Source organism: Fulmarus glacialis, unplaced genomic scaffold, assembly GCF_000690835.1.
Source record: "Fulmarus glacialis isolate BGI_N327 unplaced genomic scaffold, ASM69083v1 scaffold25286, whole genome shotgun sequence".
Taxonomy (NCBI): Eukaryota; Metazoa; Chordata; class Aves; order Procellariiformes; family Procellariidae; genus Fulmarus; species Fulmarus glacialis.
Genome location: NW_009220370.1, coordinates 1 through 659, shown reverse-complemented (window position 1 = coordinate 659; position 659 = coordinate 1). Strand labels below are relative to the sequence as shown.

Below are 659 nucleotides of genomic sequence, written 5' to 3'. Positions count from 1 at the left end.
AGATCTGCAGAGACCGAGGGGCAAGGGATGAGGGTCTTGTGGCTACCGAGCAGCTCCCCAGCACCAGGGGCACGGGATGCTCCGGCTCTTGGGTCTGCGGCAGAGGAGCCGCAGGAGCTCACGGGGCCTCTCCGCAGGGAACCAGCCCGATGGGACGTGGGACCCACCACCCCAGAGGGAGCTCCAGACCCCCAGCAGAGCAGGGCTGGACCCAAGGGTCCTGTTGCCCTGCCAGGGGTCTGGAGGAAGGCTGTGCTGGGACCCAGCTCCTGGATACAATGTGCCAGGATGTCCCTGCCCCGGAGGGAAGGGGATGGCGCTTCCTTACAATGACAACAGTGCAGGTGATGGTGACCCCAGCCATGAGGCCATGGGTGATGGTGTCCGCCTTGTAGGGGTAGCGGATGGAGTCGTCATTGCAGTAGAAGCCCCGCTTGTACGGGGAGTTCACCAGCGTCAGGATGACGAAGGGCAGAGACGCTGCAAGGCAGAGAGAAGGTGAGGACTGGGGACCCCGCCTGCAGGCTCCACGTGGGCACCCAGCACTGCCAGGTCCCTGCTCCCCACTGCTGCGGAGGGATCCCCTCTGGAGACACAGTCACAAGCCACCCGCACCCAGGGCAGGAAGACTTGCACCCGCACACGCGCTGGGCCCGCCG

At 65.7% G+C, this 659-nt stretch overlaps 1 protein-coding gene across 1 annotated transcript in view; it reads right to left on the bottom strand.

Moving 5' to 3' along the window:
- Window positions 1–518, bottom strand: part of PPAP2C (phosphatidic acid phosphatase type 2C) — a gene marked incomplete at both ends in the record, with an annotated part of 1081 nt that extends 563 nt beyond the window's left edge. Inside the window, one exon of the mRNA XM_009580742.1 lies at window positions 329–518. Within this exon, the coding sequence (XP_009579037.1) occupies window positions 329–518 (190 nt within the window). The remainder of the gene's footprint in view (window positions 1–328) is intronic.
- Window positions 519–659: the final 141 nt, after the last annotated feature.